Source organism: Cervus canadensis, chromosome 28 (genome assembly GCF_019320065.1).
Source record: "Cervus canadensis isolate Bull #8, Minnesota chromosome 28, ASM1932006v1, whole genome shotgun sequence".
Lineage (NCBI taxonomy): Eukaryota > Metazoa > Chordata > Mammalia > Artiodactyla > Cervidae > Cervus > Cervus canadensis.
The window spans coordinates 1,524,409-1,539,567 of NC_057413.1; the positions used below are offsets into that span (position 1 = coordinate 1,524,409).

General features: G+C 51.5%; 1 protein-coding gene and 1 pseudogene across 3 annotated transcripts; one reads left to right on the forward strand and one right to left on the reverse strand.

Annotated features, from left to right (window-relative positions):
• Positions 1-3,733: 3,733 nt before the first annotated feature.
• SERPINB1 (serpin family B member 1) lies at positions 3,734-12,449 on the reverse strand. 3 transcript variants are annotated; one of them, XM_043450513.1, is made up of 7 exons: positions 12,380-12,449; positions 11,254-11,428; positions 8,739-8,876; positions 8,076-8,193; positions 6,636-6,778; positions 6,385-6,552; positions 3,734-5,005 (listed from the first exon to the last, which is right to left on the reverse strand). In XM_043450513.1, the coding sequence occupies exons 2-7, from the start codon at positions 11,419-11,421 to the stop codon at positions 4,604-4,606; spliced, it is 1,137 nt and encodes a 378-aa protein (XP_043306448.1). In that variant the 5' UTR covers positions 11,422-11,428; positions 12,380-12,449; the 3' UTR covers positions 3,734-4,603. The 3 variants fall into 3 exon arrangements, with proteins under 3 accessions (XP_043306448.1, XP_043306449.1, XP_043306451.1); XM_043450514.1 differs by lacking the exon at positions 12,380-12,449 and adding an exon at positions 12,005-12,334; XM_043450516.1 differs by lacking the exon at positions 12,380-12,449 and adding an exon at positions 11,671-11,965.
• On the forward strand, positions 10,229-10,338 carry LOC122430221 (annotated as a pseudogene).
• Positions 12,450-15,159: the final 2,710 nt, after the last annotated feature.

Consider the following 15,159-nt stretch of genomic DNA (forward strand, 5'->3'; position numbering starts at 1 on the left):
CTGGCGGGGCTGTGGTATTCAGAAGGCTGAGAGATCAGTGTTTCTTGCTTTGGGTGCTGAATACATGGTGAGTTCATTTTGTGAAACATGTTTGAGCTATCCTACTTACAGGTGTGGAAGGTACCATATAAAACACTGGTTAATGCCTCAGAAATGGCATTTATCAAAAGACAGACATTTTTTAAGTGTTCATGAGCTTTCTGAAGTCAAATAAAGGCGATCCCTAGGTAGGAAATCGATGGCTGCAATGGTGAAGCGAACGGCATCTAAAAGCAGTAGAGAGAACAGAGTCCTGTGTGGACAGTCAGCCGTCCCGGAACCCCGGCCCCCGCCCGGGGACGCCACCGGCCACCCCGCCCTCTGCTCCGCTCACGCTCTGCTCTGCTGGCCTCCTGGGGCCACCTGTCTCCTCAGTGGAGATTACTGTCCACTTGAGTTAACTCACGGAGTTGATATATTTTCATTAAAAATACCCACAATGATGAAAAAGCATCAATTTTTGAAAATTAGTTCAGCAAGCAACAACAGCAAATAGTGTAGGACATAAAATACAGTAAGAAATTAATGAGTTTAAAAGCCACGAAAGGGAATTTCATGGCCATCCAGTGGTTAGGACTCCATGCTTCCACTGCAGGGGTATCGCTTCATCCCTGGTAGGGGAACTAAAGTCCCACAAGCCGGGAGGGACTGCCAAAAAATTCCACCAGTCCTTACCTTTCGATATAGTTAGGTCATAAGAGAGCAATTGAAAATTTTAAGTATCTACTGTTTTGCCTTGATAAACAACTGGGTTTACTTTAAAATGGGAACATTTTTACGCAAATTCCTAAATATTTTTTACCCAATTTTTACCCAATTTCCTAATGTATCAAATTTTGCACAGAACACTGAAATTTGCAATGCATTTATTTTTTGAAAACTGACTTTTTAAAATATTGTGCAATAATAAAACGTCGACACTTCTAATTTACAGGAAACTTTTCTGTATCTGCTGGAGCAAAGATCTTACTACCAGGATTTGTTGTAACAGACATTTGCAAAATACAGGAAGGGCTGGTGTAAGAACTTCGGGAAAACCTCTCTGAGGAACTTCCTCTTGCTGCGCAGGCTGGGCTGGTCACGATCTCTCCTGTGAGCTGGAAATTCACCTTTGTCTCCTGACTCCTGGGCTGCACACTACACCTCACCTGTTGGCAAAGACTGGTTTCTTCATCCCGCAGGGCTCTGCCCATACCGTAGGCGGGGCTGCGGTCACACAGGCCACCCACTGTTTTTTCAGGTTGGAGAGTTTCCGGTGTCGCAATTCTGTGCCTGTACTTAGAACCCCAAGAGGTTAGATAAAGAAATGCTTTTCCGCTTTATAACCTGTACATGTCTCAGAGCCACCCACCTTCCAAGGTCGAAGTATAACAGATCCTTCGGAAGTCCCGGGAGGTTTTTAAATGACAGATGCATCCTCTGGCATATTTTTGTGCAGAGATCTCGGCTCTTAGCAGTGACCCTGGGGGGCCAGGGCACTGGAGATGTGCTTCGGACATGTGAGAACACGGCAGGTCCCGCCGCTGGGCTGTCCACCCCCTCTTCCCAAGCAGTCCCAGGTTATGTGCTGCCTTCTCAAACGTGAGCGTATCTGAGATTGTAAAGTTATTGAAGATTTCATTTAAACTGGCCGAGGTTCACAGCTGAGCGTGAAAACACAGTATTAATAGTGAAGGGCGAGCATCTCTTCCGAAAGCTTCGTGTGTGCTCTCATCCCCATGGGTGGTTTTCGGCTATGCGTTGGGAGGAGGTCTGCTCCGAGGTCCTGGGCAGCTTCCTTCCTCCCATCTGCAGCCTGAAGACCACGCCACCCACCTTAAAATACGAACATCGCATGTGGAGCACCAGGACTGGCCCCACCTGGGATGTGGAGAATTTGGGAACTGACGTATCTGTTTGAAACCATGTTGAATGTCAGCTCTTTAAACATGATTCTGCCCTAGACAGGGCTTCCCAGGTGGCTCAGCAGGAAAGAATCCACCTGCAATGCAGAAGACGCAGGTTCAATCCCTGGGTGGGGAAGATCCCCTGGAGGAGGAAATGGCAACCCACTCCAGTATTCTTGCCCGAGAAATCCCATGGACAGAGGAGCCTGGCGGGCCTACAGTCCATGCGGTTGCAAGAGTCAGTCACCACTTGGCAACTAAACCACCAACCACCACTGCCCAGACTCTTTTTTTCCCCCTCTTTTCCTCTGAAGTGTCTTCTTACTGACTTCTCTGGGTTTTTAATCTTTGTTTTTTCATTTTTACATCCTTTTGTCTTTCTGGATTACAGTTTTCTTTCTGAAGGAAGTTGTGGATAATTTTTCCTGATCTGACAAGTCAGTTACTCTCTCTTGCCATCTATATTTGCTAATAAATCTTACCTATTTAGTACTTCATTCTTAACTGTGTTTTTGAGCTCTAGAATTTCTATCTCATTTTTGAGACTGATTTAAGCTTCCCGTTATCCGCTGAGATGTTTAACCTTGTCTTTTGTCATGTTGATCAGAGATGACAGTGCTGTTTTGTGATTTGTGCGTGACGGTTCTAAGAGCGGGAACCTCAGGACCCACGCTTCTGTCAACTGTGTTTTTGTGTGCTGGCTTTAGTTTATGTTGTCATGGGCCAGGAGGACGTCTGCAGGACAGACCAGGTGTCACCCATCCAGCGACCTTCGACTGTATGCTGGGTGTTGTATAAGAAAAGCTGCTTATAAAAAGTCATTTGAAGTTTATGGGTAATCTTTCTGCCTCTGGGTTGCAACAAACCAGGATGAATGTAACCCAATTCTAGGGCCTGGGATTTTCCAGGCTGTCTGACGACTTCAGCAGGGCTGCATTCTGCAATGGTTCACTCATACCTTAGGGTGTCAGGGGGTTGACTAGGGCCCTCACTCTTGACGGGTCCAAACTCGGGTGCCCTAGCCTAGCACAGTGCCAAAACGCCCACGTCACGCCTCATAGATCTCTTCTGGGTTGGAGATGCCCCAGTCCCTCCTGGGTCTTGGGCCCGGTGTCTCTCCAGGATCAAGTCAACCTTCCCCCGAGGGGCTGCCATGTATGTTCTTTGGTTTTCCAGTTGGTCTCCAGAGGTTTCTGGGTTATCTCACTCATCATTATGAGAGGTGGACATTCTCCACATCAGATATGAACTGGGGGACTTCCCTGGTGGTCCAGTCATTGGGACTCCATGCTCTGACTGCCAGGGCCAGAAGGACACTGGTTCCTTCCATCCCTGGTTGCTACGGGCAGCGAGGCAAAAAAAAAAAAGAACCAAATCTAGACCCTGCTCTCAAATTTCCTGATTGTTCTGACTTCACCAGCTGACAGTAGTCCAGGGGCCTGTCCCCTCAGACACAAAAAGGGAGGATTTGAGCAGAGCTGCTTGGGCCCATGTAACTTGATCAACAGGATTTACTCTAAATTGCTGAGTAGATGTTGGACTGAGGAGCAAAACGGGACAGACAACTGTGGCTTTCCTTGTCCCTGCAGCCAAGAGGACCTGGGGTGTGGCAGGTGCTACGAAGTATCTTAAGATTAAAAGGAGGAGACACGCCTGCCAACGTGAGGTTGGCTGGAATTTTGTTTGTGTGCGGTGCACTCACTCCGTATCAGCCAGATGTGAGCACAGGTCAGGCCCAGAACCCCCTTCTGTAGTCTTGGCTTGCCCGAGACTAGGGAGAAACAAGAAGAGGACTGACGTCAGTCTGGTTTGCACGATCTTAGGAGACTTTATTAACCAACCCACCAGCTTCACAAGAGCAAGAAGATGCAGCATTTCAAGGCGTATTCCAAGAAGAACATTGACAAAGGTTGACATTCATCAGAGAGCATCCTGCCCCCCGCCTTCCTCCACAGCCTTACATAAAGCTGTCCTGCCGCCATAAAATCCTATGTCAGATGATGGGCGTCAAGAGCTTTTATCAGAAAACGTGGGAGAAGCCAGTTAGCAGTGAGATCTTGTTGTCATTTCTTGGCTTCTTTCCTGATAAGACACCTACTGCTTGATTCCTCGTGACCCCTCATAACGTGTATCCGGAGGAGCAAGGGAGAACAGACACGGGAGGGCATGGGTTACCACCAGGTCGGAGGGCTGAACACAGGGTCAGAGACCTCGCCAAGGCAAGTCTGTCTCATAACCCTGACCCTCAATGGGGGCACTCGCCTGTATTTCAACTGAGTATTTGTTGAAACCTCCCTTCAGCTATCAGGACATCTCTCTACTGTGGCTTCCAAAAGTCTGTCTTTAAAAGCAGATGACGGCGTGACCACTGTCCCCCACGGCTTTCAGGAGAGTATAGCAACTTCATAGACTGCTACACTGTCAAGGATCTACACATCTGATTTTTTCTTTTTTTTGAACTCAATGCATTCAAGAGGAATCACGGGATTTTTCAGTATAAAGAACAGATACCCACGCCAAGTTAATTGGTGTGAACAGCCAACAGAGCTAAGCTTACAAAGGAGAGTAAAGATTCATTATCGAATAGTACTTTACGGGTAAAGATATATGAGAATGGTCACCATCTACAGGGCAGGCAAAGAGCTGTAGGCTTGACCTTGCATTAACATCTCTAGCTTCTATGGAGAGGAAAGCCTGCCTAGAAACAGGATGTGTGAGGAGGACTTGTGCTGGATGAAGAAGATGAAAGGGTGGTCGGCAACGAACTCCTCCTCCGGCAGCAGCATGGCGAACTCGGCGACGGCCCCCGTGGCGGCCGCCGCCTCCGTGCCTTCCTCGTTCACGTCCACGACGGACTTGTGGACCACCTTGGATATGAAGAGGTCCCTGGCCCCCGACATGCCGGACAGGTCCGCCTTGCTACTGAAGAGATCCGGTGCACCCAGGCGGGCCAGGGGCTCTCTGAGGTCGTAACTCTCCTCCAGCTTGAACCTGGGCAGCTGGACCCTGACCTCGAGGAGGTCCAGGCTCTCGGGTCGGGTCCACTCCCGCAGCTTCTCCAGAGTCAGCTGTTGTTCAATCTGGAATAGAATAGGTGAAAAGAAAAGCTGAACCCATGCTATGGAAGTCAGTCAATAAGGCGTTGTTCAGATGAATGGACAGTCTATCCACTGTTCGCTATTTCCTTCATGTTTGCACCAAAATAGGTTCCACTTGGGGATTTCACGCCTTTCTGGCTGCTTGGTGATAATAAACAGAACTGCGTTCCCAGGCACCAAGGGCCCCTGGATGAAGACGAGGCCCAGGAACTGCCCGCCCCCACCCAGGACTGACTGAGCCTCTGCCACGCTGGACCACCCGCCGTCATGGCTGTTGCTACCCTAACTGACTGACACGGGGTAATTTTTAAAGCTTTCTTCTATTTCTTCTATTTATCTGAGTCCCAGTGGTCATCTGCAAACTTCACACAGCTGAAGTTGTCCTAATAGACGTAGCTCATGAAGCTGAAGTTCCAATACTTGGGCCACCTGAGCCGACTTACTGGAAAAGACCCTGATGCTAGGGAAGATTGAAGGCGGGAGGAGAAGGGGACGACAGAGGATGAGATGGTTGGAAGGCATCACCGACTCGATGGACATGAGTTCAAGCAAACTCCGGGAGAGAGTGAAGGCCAGGGAAGCCTGGCGTGCTGCAGTCCATGGGGTCGCAAAGAGTCAGACACGACTTATCGACTGAACAACAACAACATTGGTAAAGCCAGAAACAGATCTAGTTCCTCGTCTGAAATGGGGTAACCACCGTAGCACATGCTGGGAGCCCTGTTCTAAGCGCTGGGTCACCCTGTAGGGAACGGCGGGCACAAGGTGAGCCATGGGAGCCCGGCGCCTGTGGTCGCCCTGTCTCTGCTGCTCCACTGGAACACAGCCACGCCGCTCGGCTCTACTGATGCCGCTAATGCCCGACCTTCTTTTTTACAGTCAGGAAGGGACAACCGTGGAAATACAGCTGAAAGAAGGAACGCCCAGGTTCTAACACATGCTGTAGCTGCAGATGGCTAACATCAGACCCCGCTCAACAGGAAGGTTAGTTAGGAGGGGAAGGGAAAGGCACGACAGGACAGACACACGGAAGAAAACCTGCCCTCTTCACACTTCTGCCTCTTCCACACACACACAGATGCTCACAGGCGTGTGAACACACACAGAGATGCTCACACGTGTGAACAGAGAGATGCTCACATGCATGTGAACACACACAGATGCCCACATGTGTGTGAACACACACAGAGATGCCCACATGCGTGTGAACATACACAGATGCTCACACGCATGTGAACACACACAGGTGCTCGCGTGCACTCACGGGAACACACACACATGCTCACATGTGCATGCACACACACACACACACACACACACACACACACGGTCTGTGCACCATGGGGGGAGCGGGGCCACACCTTCTTCAACCCCGTGGCCTCATCCTGGATGTCGTCCGGCAGCAGGATGACCATGCTGAGTTCCTTGCCCTCATAGGGCAGCTCCAGCACCCGGCACTTAAGGTCCTTGATGTAGCCGAAGGGAAACTTGTTCTTCTGATACATCATCTTCACCGTTTTTGTTTCTTTCTGAACAATCGGAACACAGATCGCCCATCACTATCCGTGTGGCTTCGGAGCACAGAGTCACCTAGACAGTCATCCCCCCTCACCTTATTCAGTCTGAAAGGCGCATCCTTGGTGGCCTCCACCATGAATTTCTCCTGCCAGTTCCCTTTGAAATAGATGGCATTCACCAGCACCAGCTTCGTCAAGCTGCCAACCATACCTGAGGCCAGGAGCTCCGGAATTTTCCCTAAAAGGACAAACTTAGCTTTTTAAAAACCCACCTATCAGAATTCCAAATTTGAGGGACCTTTGATTAGCACTGGGTTTCCCTCATAGCTCAGTTGGTGAAGAATCTGCCTGCAGGGCAGGAGACTGGGGTTCAATCTGTGGGTCGGGAAGATCTCCTGGAGAAGGAAATGGCAACCCACTCCAGTGTGCTTGCCTGGAAAATCCCAGGGACAGAGGAGCCTGGTGGGCTGCAGTCCATGGGGTCGCAAAGAGTTGGGCTTGACTGAGCGACTAACATACCTGATTAGCACTGAAATGCAATTCAAATGCTTCCTTCTACTCAATGTCCTGTCACATGCCACTAGGTTACCTAAGCCCCCTGGGGTGCTTCCACTGTAAATTAACCAACTTCCCTGGTGGTTGGGTGGTTAAGAATCCGCTTTCCAATGCAGGTGATGCAGATTTCAGCTCTGCTTGGGAAACTAAGATCCCACAAGCCTCGGGACTGCTAAGCCCACACACCGCACCTGGAGAGCGCGTGCCACAGCCAAGACCAGACAGACAGACAAACGCACCAACTCGAGGGGCGGATCAGGGGAAACAAACTATCCAGGAGGGGCGAGGCTTCGAAACAAGCTGTTGGGTTAAAGGGCTAAAAACAGGAAGACTCTCCTTTTCTGGGATGTGTGATAATCAGTGGGCCTCATTTGGAGACAGGCCATTCTTTTCCAGGAAAGGAAAAATTTCTTAACCAAAGTGTTTTTAGTCATTAATAAATAAATCGCTTCTTCAAATCATCCAAGTGGTCGCCTAACTCCCACAGGGAAGCTTTTAACAGACGTCTAAGAGGTAGGACAGGTCCTCTGAGGCCCCACTTGTGATGCATGTGGCTGCGACGGCCGCTGTGGGTGCGGAATGGACCGGTGTCCTGTGGGTGCCTTGACCATTCCGTGACTACAACAGAGACACGAACCAGAGACGCAGCCTGATTCCTTAGACGAGGTCTTGGTACAAAACACTCACGACCACAGCGGCTTGTGGATACTGGGTCACGAGGTTTTCACCCGTTTATGCTACATTCAATATTAGTTTCAGCTTTTAAACGCAGTTTGGGGAACTTACAGGGAAGAAGCTTTTAGCATCTTCAGTTAAAACCACGTTTACATTACCACATTAAGAGATGCTTATGTTTGAGAGCTGTCCAGCCCTGGGCAGGGAAGGTGGACCCCAGGGTCAGGCCGAGAGGCGAGGGAAGGGGGAGAGGTGGGCAGAGGGAAGGAAGGACCCAGTGGGCGGCCAGCGCCGCCCTTGCTCACCATTCGTCTGCCCTTTGACCCACTCGTTAATGGTCTTCCTCGCATCCTCGGAGGCCTGCAGAAAGTCCACACTGGCCAGCTCAGCATTGTACATTTTCTGAGTTGACGCTAAGAACTCCTGTTTAAGAAAAGAAAGAGGAGGTGTCGTGAGTAACTCCTTCTCCATACAGAAATGGTTCTCTAAAATCCTTAAAAGCAACAGAAATAATCCCCAAAGGCATATTTCATTGTAACAACAACAAAAATTCTAGCTCTTCTACTTTTTTTTTTATTCTGGTGAAAAACACATAACATTCAATTGACAATCTTAACCACTCTTAAGTGTACAGTTCAGCAGTTTTGGTGTTGTATAAAATTTACCAATTCTTTTCTATTCTTTGACTAACATTTTCATAAACAAGCAAATACTGATTGTACTTGGAAGTGAATGACGGGATTCACTCTTGGTTTCTTTAGGAAAGCAGCCAAGGTTGCTCTTTTCACTGTGGAGATGAGAAAGCGAAATCGCATCCACCGAGGGGAATACTGTTGGTTATGTTTTCATTCCGGATCATTTTTCTGAACGTTTATAAAAATTAAAACTGGTTTGTGTGACTTGATTGTGCTGGGCAAAAAGTCTGCATGGTCTTTCGAGTTTGAGAATACAAACAGCAAAGCACTCACAGGGAGGAAATTGTAGCTTTTCTCTCCGAATAACCTGTTGGCGAGTTTCAGAGTGTAGGGCGCACCATGCTTGTTGATATCAGCGTTCAGACTCTGAAATCCTGAATGAATCTCCTCAACCCCTTCGAAATGGAGAGCCTAAAATAAAGGAAATATTATTTCTATAACCATGGATTTTGAAATTATGAACTGGTGCCTTGGAATTTGCTTCCATCAAATTAATATGTTTTAGTACTAATGATTGATCAGCAAAATCCAAAATGCATCAGCTTCGTGAAACATAGTAAGTATATCAAAAGCTGCCCTTTTGCATCACTTTTTTGATATAATTACAGTTGCACAAATATGAGTGATTAATAAACTAAACATGTACACAAGTCTGCTTCCCCAATCATAAATGGTATGTTCATAAGTATATTTGTACAAATAGAATTTTACTGAAAGTTCTCAGAAATAAACAGCAGATAAAAGAATCATCAGCTATGCAAGGACACAAAGGTGGTAGAGATTGAGAGGTTTTTTAATTGCCTTACCAGCGTCAGTAACTCACTTGCTTAAAAACAATTTCATTAAACTTAACACCGGGCAAAAGTTTAATTCTCCGCATATCAGTTACACCAAGAGTCACTTTATGGTTTTATGAGGCCTGGGCTGGTTCCTTCTTTTAAGGCATAAAGAACAAAGCTCTCCTGTGCACGAAGGCCGGTCTCTCCCTGATATGTGGCGCGTGTATGTGGGCACTGGGATGCATCTCTTCAGTGGAAACAGGGGAAGAACTTAAGCCTGCTCGTCACTGAGGTTATGAGGTTCCTGGAAAACCTCCAAAAAGCAGCTCAGATTACCTTGCAGGGGCAACTAACAGTTACCAGTACCAGGGATTTTTTCTTTTTTTTTTTAAGTAGATTTTTGAAAACTTTCAAATGCTTCTGTATCTTGAGTGATGGGAAGCGCTGCTTTTCCATCAAGTACAGACGTGGAGGCTGTGCCTCTGCAACAGGCCAGTGACCCGGAACCCGGACTGGACCTTCCCTGGCTGCAGGTGCAGCGTGACCTGTGACCCAGGCATTAGAAAGACCTTCGCGGACACCCTTCCTTTCGAGGAGTCAGAGTTCCCCACTCAGAATAAAGCAGGCCCAGCACACCAGTGCCCTCCACATCCCCCAAGGACAGGCGGAGCCTCCGCGTCGCCCCCTCGTCTCCCTGAAGGGCCCTCCTGCTCACACAGGACACGCCTGGGCCAGGCCCAGGGCCAGGAGCACAGGGCCGCGCTCTCGTGGCCCCTCGGCCTCCCCACCAGACGTCGTTATGCTCACAAGGGACGAGACCCCGCAGGCGCTGCTGGAGGAGCCGGCATCACAGGCAAGGCAGAACGCAGACGGTCCTGGGGGAGGAGGTGCCCTGACTGACCCGAGAACCAAGCTGATGCGATGCTGGGGCAGAAGTTGCAGGCGGCAGGGGGCGGCCAGTCTCCTTACTGCTCTGTCCTCAGCCCAGGGAGACACCGTGGTCACAAAGGCAGGTTTCCCAGGGCGAGGCTGATCCATTGCACTCCGGACGTGCTGACCCCTGTGATTCCCCCAAATGTGGGAGACTCCATTGGGCTTCCCCAGTAGCTCAGCTGGTAAAGAATCTGCCTGCAATGCAGGAGACCCAGGTTTGATCCCTGGGTTGGGAAGATCCCCTGGAGGAGGAAATGGCAACCCACTCCAGTACTCTTGCCTGGAGAATCCCATGGACAGAGGAGACTGGTGGGCTATAGTCCATGGGGTCGCAAAGAGTCAGACACAACTGAGCGACTAACACTCCACACTTCACACTTGCTCAGCCCAACAAAAAACACCGTCTGTCTCATGCATGCATGCATGCAAGGTCGCTTCAGTCCTGTCTGACTCTTTGCGACTCTGTGGGCTCCAGGCAAGAACACTGGAGTGAGTCGCCATTTCCTCCCCCAGGGGATCTTCCCGACCCAGGGATTGAATCTGAGGTTCTCACATCTCCTGCATTAGCAGGCGGCTTCTTTACCACTAGAGCCTCCCCATTGCAGGTGCTCAGTAGAGACTGGCTCATGAATGACAGCCTGCATCCAAGTGGATTTTCCCTGGGGCTTTTTCTGGAAGTCTGACCTCGTGAAGCGTAACGTACAACATGACCCACAACCCTGAACAGCGAGATACAGTTCTACAAACGCACTGTCGCGCGTGCTGGCTAAGTCGCTCAGTCGTGTCCTGCTCTTTGCAACCCTATGGGCTGTAGCCCCCCAGGCTCCTCTGTCCATGGGATTCTCCAGGCAAGAATACTGGAGTGGGCTACCATGCCCTCCTCCAGGGGGATCTTCCTGGCCCAGGGATTGAAACCGAGTCTGCCTGAGTCTCCTGCGTCCCAGGTGGATTCTTGACCACTGAGCCATCCAGGAAGCCCACAAACGCACTGCAAAAGCTCAAAGGCAGAGCCTTTGGTCCAGGCTGTGGCGGGGTTCAGCCGGGAAAGCAGACTATTCTGGCTAGTTTCTGCTGACCTTGGAAATCTGTGCTGCGGTGTCGCCTCTGGCCCCCAGAAAGACCATGGCCAGCGCTGACGAGATGCTGAAGGGGGAGATGAAGATGTTTCCAGCAGGATTGCACTCGGTCAGGGTGAGGAACAGGTCCACGGCGAAGCGGGTGTTTGCTGCGCTCAGCTGCTCCATGATGAGGCTGCAAGGCAGAGCAGAGCCTGAACTGCCCGTGGCCGCACAAGCAAATCAGCAAGGTCCCCCCGCCCCATCTCCTCTCAGCTTGGGCCACCCCCCTGAAGTTCGCTGAAACTTGTACTTTCTCCCTCTCTTTCTAGGAGGGCAAGAACCCGCGTGCACGGATGTGGGAGCCTGGGGAGACCGGCCAAGGACTCAGCGCTGACATGGGTTCCAAGTTTTCCTTAGAAAATCAGAGCGACTTGCCACCCAAGGAAGCAAATTCCAGCAAGGAGACAGGATGACCCTCGTTTGGGGGGTTCACTGTCTGATGTCTGGAGAGGTCCTGTCCCCAGTCTCCAGGATGTAAGAGCTCGGAAACCCAACACAGGCCCCGAGGCAGGTCCAGCGGCCAGACAAGGAGAAGGTGACCAGAAACCCTGTCCCTCCCGCCGGCAGCGGGGTCTGCAGGTGCAGCCGCTGGCCCTGGCCCATCGGTCCGCCCCTGTCCCCGCCGGGCCTCCCTCTCAGCCCCACACTCAGCCGAGGAAGGGGAACGGCCGGCGGCTGCCCTGCAAGTGAGTCACAGATGAACTATTACTGTCGCTGAGAAATCGCCTCCCGCGCCTCCAACCACAGGAAAGAGGAAGGAGCGGCTGGGCCTGGGCCTGACCGCGCACACAGCTCGGGAGGAGGGGGAGAAGGGCTGGGCTCCGCTTTAGGTTCCGCCTTTGGGCCGCCACGGCCCAGAGAGACCGGACCCAGCGCTGGGACCCCGGGGCGGGGCGCACGGCGGGGCGGGGTGACCGCCGCACAGGGGTCCCCGCGGGGTGCGGGCCAGGGGTCGGGGTGACTGCCGGACACGGAGGTTCCGCGGGGCGCACGGCGGGCCGGGGTGACCGCCGTTTGCCGGAACCCGCGGGGCGCGGGCGGACGAGAGCCTGTCCCGACCGCCCAGCTCCCTGCCCGGCCTTACCCGCTGCTCGGCTGCCTGGGCGGGGCGGGGTCTGGGACAGGCGGAGCGCGGCCCTTATAGCGGCGGGAGGGGGCGGCGCGGGCGGGCGCCCTGCCCCCTGACTCACCTCCCCGAGTTGGATCTGGGCGGCGCCCGGGGCGGTGAGCCGCCTTCGAGCAGCGCTCTCCTGGGGATCAGCACCCCTGAGTTCCCGGCAAACGCAGGGCTCTGTCAAGGGCCTGTCAAGATGAGCTCTTTCTTACTAAGGTGTGAATGCCTGAGATGCCGATGCGTCACCTCTCAGAGGGCACACCAGCCTCTTTGAAGTCTCATCTGTACACTCCAGCCTCTGAGATTATGGGGTGCGGGGGTGGTGGTGGTGAGGAGGGTCCCTCAGGATGAGAGAAAATAGAATCAGTCCCAAGCAGCATCGCCCAGGTCCCTGGCTCAGGTGTCCAGTGAATTCAGCCCCAAGACTCCCCTGGCCAGTGAGGACCCCACCAGGCTGGGTAACACATAACTGCTCACACACCACGAGAACGCCCATTCCTGTGAATAAAGTATTTCTTACTCATTACACAATACTGAAATGCACACTGACCAGTTTCCCCACACGTACTGTTAGAGTGACTATGAGTGAGGAATGAAAGCAGGAACTCTTTCTGTAAGTTCTTTTCGGTTTTTCCCACTTTAAATGCCTGGCTGTGCCATTTCAGCAAAACTGATGCTTGAGACTATGTAATGATTCTGCATCTTGAAACTTCCCCCGAGCTGTGCTACAAATCTCAGCATGAAAAGGGAACAAAGGAAAGATCTTATTTTTAAAGTAGTATAAATAATGCAGTGTAAATGAGTTGTAGGTTTTGTTTTTACTCTGTGAATTTGTTTATAAAAAGAGAGGCAAAGGAAAACCCAGTAATAAGAGATAAAAACACTTTTCATCATTTAACCAAAACAAAACAATAAGACTTCAATAACTCAGACTGCACAGTTTCATAGCTGATTAGAGTAAAGAAACCAGCATTTATTGAAAGTCAGTCATAGTTAAGACCAGTGGTTTGTTAAAATCAGTAACCTCTCCACTATCTCTCACAGAACGGAGGACCCCTCATCAGCTTCTAGCAAGAAGTCTTTGTGGGTAAGGAAGTCCAGAGTAAGAGGCTATGCTGAAAAGTTGTTAAACTAAAATCCCAGACACATAAACCAAGGTTCTGAACTTTCTGGGTTCTTTTTCCTCTGACATTTTGTATTTGTGCTCACCTGAAGTTAGTGATGCTTTTGACCTGTGGTGTTGGAGAAGACTCTTGAGAGTCCCTTGGACTGCCAGGAGAGCCAGCCAGTCCATCCTAAAGGAGATCAGTCCTGGGTGTTCATTGGAAGGATTGATGCTGAAGCTGAAACTCTTAATACTTTGACCACCTGATGCGAAGAGCTGACTCATTGGAAAAGACCCTGATGCTTGGAGGGATTGGGGGCAGGAGGAGAAGGGTATGACAGAGGATGAGATGGCTAGATGGCATCACCGACTCAATGGACATGGGTTTGGGTAAACTCTGGGAGTTGGTGATGGACAGGGAGGCCTGGCGTGCTCTGACTCATGGGGTCGCAAAGAGTCAGACACGACTGAGTGACTGAACTGAACTGAAGTTAGTAGCCTGAGTCAAATATGACATGAAGTGAAGTGAAGTGAAAGTCACTCAGTTGTGTCCAACTCTTTGGGACCCCATGGTCTATACAGCCCATGGAATTCCCCAGGCCAGAATACTGGACTGGATAGCCTTTCCCTTCTCCAGGGGATCTTCCCAACCCAGGGATCGAACCCAGGTCTCCCACATTGCAGGCGGATTCTTTACTGACTGAGCCACAGGGGAAGCCCAAGAATACTGCAGTGGGTAGCCTTTCCCTTCAAGGGGATCTTCCTGACCCGACTCAAAGCGGGGTCTCCTGCACTGCCGGCGGATTCTTCACCAACTGAACCACCAGGGAGGCCCTAATAAGGCATCGGTACATACCCTGTACCAGGCTCAGACAGAAGGGGCTTTACACCCCAGTCATCCATCAGCCCGTGTGCTGGGCATGGCCCGAGGCACTTGCGGGCTTGAGCGTCAGTGGCCCGGTTCCAAGTTACCCCAGAGATCATGGGACATGTGTGATGGCCGGTTCGGTGAGGTGTTTGGCGAGTCTGCTCAGCTCCGAGGTGCGGTACCCTGGCTGGAGCAGTGATCTCGTCCCCAGGACAGCCCCGATGAAGTGCGTGTGAGAGTGAGCGCCTGGAGACGTGCGCCCGTGTGTTCACCAGCAGCAGGATCTGAGTCAGGCCCGAGCAGAAGGATGGAGAAGCCCTACAACAGAACAGCGTAAGAGCAGAGATGAACACACCAGGCGACGCGCAGGGTCGCGGCGCGCGGCGGTGCGGGCTGCGCCGCTCGTTTCACCGCGCTCGGAAACAGGCGGAAGCGGCCTGTGGTGTCAGAGGTCCGGGGGGCGGGGACCCTCGCGGAGGAAGGTGGATGCTCTGACAACGCTCTCCTATTTTCTGTCTCCTTGACGCCCTGGCATTTGGGGCCTGGATCCTGGAGAGCGTGCGAGCCCAGGGCAGGCGGGTCCCGGAGGCGGGGAACGATCCTCCGGTAAGGGCACCTTTGGCCCACGGACCCGGGAGCTCGGTGACCACACTGTCGACTCTCTCGTTTATCAAACCTGCACTGGCCCTAACGCGCCCCAGCCCCAGGCAGTAGAGAGAGTTGTAAGGACCCCTCTTCAGATCCCCGGAGGGCCCGAGCCCACCGATGGAAACTCTC